The 3,763-nt window shown below is 45.1% G+C and overlaps 1 protein-coding gene across 1 annotated transcript; it reads right to left on the bottom strand.

Moving 5' to 3' along the window:
* Nucleotides 1-2,018, bottom strand: LOC115896423 (growth/differentiation factor 3). The gene is made up of 3 exons (XM_030926952.1): nt 1,921-2,018; nt 652-903; nt 1-304 (listed from the first exon to the last, which is right to left on the bottom strand). The coding sequence occupies exons 1-3, from the start codon at nt 1,966-1,968 to the stop codon at nt 158-160; spliced, it is 447 nt and encodes a 148-aa protein (XP_030782812.1). The 5' UTR covers nt 1,969-2,018; the 3' UTR covers nt 1-157.
* Between the last annotated feature and the right edge of the window lie 1,745 nt (nt 2,019-3,763).

The raw sequence follows: 3,763 nt of genomic DNA, 5'->3' as shown, positions 1-3,763 counted from the left end.
GTTACTGCCATAATGCCATCCTTCTTGCTGTGCTTTGAGAAACAAACCAAATCCCACCTCCCTTGAAAGAGCTCTAGTTGCTATGAAAACTAATCCCACCCCCTACTAGTCCTGAGACTTAGATGGCCCTGAGGCCAGTAGAAGGCTTTGGGGTATCTCAAGAGCAGCCACACTTCTCCACCAAGGAAGTGTTCACATAGTGCACACTCATCTTGTGTTCGTCATCCTGGACCATCAGGGAGAAGAGTCTGACCCTGGTGGGACGGCAGGTCTGGAAGAGCCAGGGACAGGTAGGTACTCCCCTCTGCAGAAACAAATGGCAGAATGGTGAGTGCCTCATAGCCACAGCCTCATACCTAATGGCATCGGTAGACTTGTCAGGGATACATGGGAAGGGAGGAGGGCCTGGGGAGAAGCTGCTGGATCAGGGCTGTTTCAGAACAATCTTTAGGAAGCTGTTGTTTCTTATGCAAAGATAAGGGATAAGGTCACAGTGCGGGGAAGATGCTACACTCTGCATCAGTGCTAGATTACATAATTGCCAACTTCAGTGGCTTCCTTGACTCAAAAGGAGCCAGGCCTAGAGAGTTGAGCACTTAGTGCTTTCCCAATATGACCCCAGAAGAGAAAGAACGAGGTTCCATGTTTTACCTTATAGCACTCAAAGCTGGAATGACGGAGCTCACTGTTGAGGGCCAGGCAGGTCCCCTGGCAGTAAGGGAAGCTGAGAGTCTTGGGTGCAACAATACACTCGCCCCAGGCAGCTCTGTGAAGGTTCACCTTGCGATCCTGCAGATGGCAGAGCTTCTCTACAGGAAACGTATCCTGGCCATCGCCTATCTCCCAGTGATTCTGGCACAGGGTCCCCAGGATCAGCTGCTCCACATTAGGGATAAAGGGTTTCTGGACATAAGGCAGGTGAAACAGAGATGGCTGTGTGTGGGACGAGGTCACGAACAGCAACACTACGTCTCGTTTCCTTTCAATGCTGGAACACTCGTTCAGGCTGGCATCAGCGACATCAGTGGCTGGAATCTTTGTCTCTGCCAAGAGGGTGGGCACCACCTCCATCCAATATGTGAGTAAACAGTAGATCTCCAATAATGACCCTCCCTCTGACTGGTAGGATGAAAAGATAATGGGGAAAGATCCCAACAGGAATCTTTGGAGGCTCCTTTGATGGTCCTCAAACTCTAGAACAAGCTCAGTGGCATGGGGGACAATGGGCACCCAAGCCCATAGGTTTATCAAGGAAACCCCCAAGAAGGGAACTGCCTCAAAACAGAGAAGCCAGTAGCTGTGTAGGAACTGTGAGCCTGTAGGGAAAGAAGAGGGGAAGCTCCAGGAGGCTGCTATCATGGAAAGTCCCACCTCCCTTTCAGCTTCTTACTCCCCACTACCCAGCCTTGCAGGATAGGACAAAGACTTAGCAGTCTCAGCTTGTCAAAGCCAGTGCTTAGTCCACAGCAGCCAGGAATGGGCTGAGGTTTTTCAACTCCCATCACCCTACCCCTGGAATTAAGTCAGAATGACTGCCCTAGTACTGAAAACCATTCCAGTCACTATGACCTAAGACAAGCCACTTGCCCTGTTGCATGTCCTAATACACTGTAGTTGCCCAGCCCACCAGCTGTGTACTTCACACTTTGGAGCATCCTTACACAGAGAACTTTAGGGCATCAGCCATACAGCTTAAAGACATCCTACGTACCAGGCCTGCAGAGCTGAAACCAGGAAGCAGATTCCTTTTCTGCTAGACCAGCTGAAAAGTATTCTGTCCCCAACTCCTTGCTCTACTCACAAGAGCCCTAAATATCTGTTGTGATTTACACCCTATTCCCCGACCAGTCCCACAAAATGCTGCCAGGCAGCTTTTGGATCACTCCTTCCCTGGCACAAACCAGAGCTCCAGATACTTACTTTTGAATGTGAGGGTAAAACCATGTTGCCTGGCAGAAAAGATCTCATTTATGTGGGAAGGCAGCATCGAGTTGGGACAGTCAAATGTCTCTACTGAGCTCAAACACATGCACCAAAGACCCAGAGCCAAGAGCCCAGGAATGAGCCAGGAGCTGCCACTTCTCCCACCGCCACCCTCCATCGTACCTGCTCTTAGAAGCGGGGCTTCACCTTCACTGTCTTTAAATATCCATCTGGCCAGGTGTAGTCCCTATTCTAACCCCCAGAGCTTGGGGCTGATCATGCATTCAAGAGAAATTAAATTCAGATGAGAGAAACTCCCACTCCCAGAACAACTTCAATACCTACTCCTGCTTACAGAGTGAAGGTGCAAGAAGTGATAATACAGATTGTGTTTCTCAAACGCAAACTTGAAAACACAAGTACATAATTAGTGAATAGATGCACTTATGTGGAAGACATGCTCTGACAGACTGTGTTGGTCCAAATGCTGAAAACAAGGACAGGTATGCACAGTTTGCAAGTTACAAACACTCCATTTAACTCACCTTTGTGTTCTTAGACTTTAGCTAACATCAGAATCACCTAGAACATTTGTTAAGACATAGATTGCTAGGCCCCATTCCCAGAGTTTCTAATTCAGTAGGTCTTGAATGAGGTCCAAGAATTTACCACTCTAGCAAGTTGCCAGGTGATGCTGATAATGCTGGTTCTGAGACCGCTTTGAAAATCACTCATCCACATTATTTATACCATAACTAGTACATAGAAGATGCCCAATAAGTATATTTTGATTCATTGATAATATGCTATACCTAGTGTGTTTGTGGCTCTGAAATTTTTTTAAACAGAAACAAACCAACAGCAACAACAACAACAAAAACTCCTTCAGGTTAAAAGGATGAAATTCACTAAATCTGAAAATACCAGATTCTTATGTGGGAAGTACCCACGTAAGAAAAGTAATATTTGGGATTCATGCTCCCATCATTCTTTTGTTTTCTTTTCAGAGAGTACAAATCAAGATCTTCAAAAAATAACAGACATAAGAAGTCCAATATAGTCTTCTTCATGTTTCCTAACACTTAACAAATTATTATGAGCGTATTATATATAGTGTAGGAATAATCTGTCAATTAAACATACAGAGTAAGGCATTCCTCATTAACAAATTAACCTGCATTTTATAATATTTGCTTTTCTTAAAAGACCAAATCACATTGACACATACAAGAAAAGTTTAGTTTCTCCACTTTGAGAGGCCAAGGTGGGCAGATCACGAGGTCAGGAGTTCGAGACCGGCCTGACCAACATGGTGAAACCCCGTCTCTACTAAAAATACAAAAATTAGCCAGGTATGGTGATGTGCGACAGTAATCCCTGCTACTCAGGAGGCTGAGACAGGAGAATCACTTGAGCCCCAGAGGCAGAGGTTGCAGTGAGCCGAGATTACGCTACTGCACTCCAGCCTAGGCGACAGAGTGAGACTCTGTCTGAAAAAAAAAAAAAAAAAGTTTAGTTTCTCTAAACTTGAGGTTTATTTATTCTCATTAAGAAATTCAATGTCCCAAATTATGTAAATAAGTATACCATAAGTAATGGTAATCAGTACAGTCTATCTTTAGAAAGCTTCTGTGTCAATTCATTAGCTAAGGTTAGTGAAACAAGCTGATGAGGTGGGTGTGATTATCCTGGGATGAGGAACATCCAAGGATGGGGAAACTGAGGAAAAAGTAGGCAATGACCTGCCCACAGCAGGGCTGAGTCAGCTCTCCTTGCAGAGTAGATTCTATGTTAAGACAATTCCTTTGGATTTTTGTTCCTTAAAAATGAAGAAATACAA

Source organism: Rhinopithecus roxellana, chromosome 3 (genome assembly GCF_007565055.1).
Source record: "Rhinopithecus roxellana isolate Shanxi Qingling chromosome 3, ASM756505v1, whole genome shotgun sequence".
Lineage (NCBI taxonomy): Eukaryota > Metazoa > Chordata > Mammalia > Primates > Cercopithecidae > Rhinopithecus > Rhinopithecus roxellana.
This window is presented reverse-complemented; position numbering and strand designations above follow the sequence as displayed.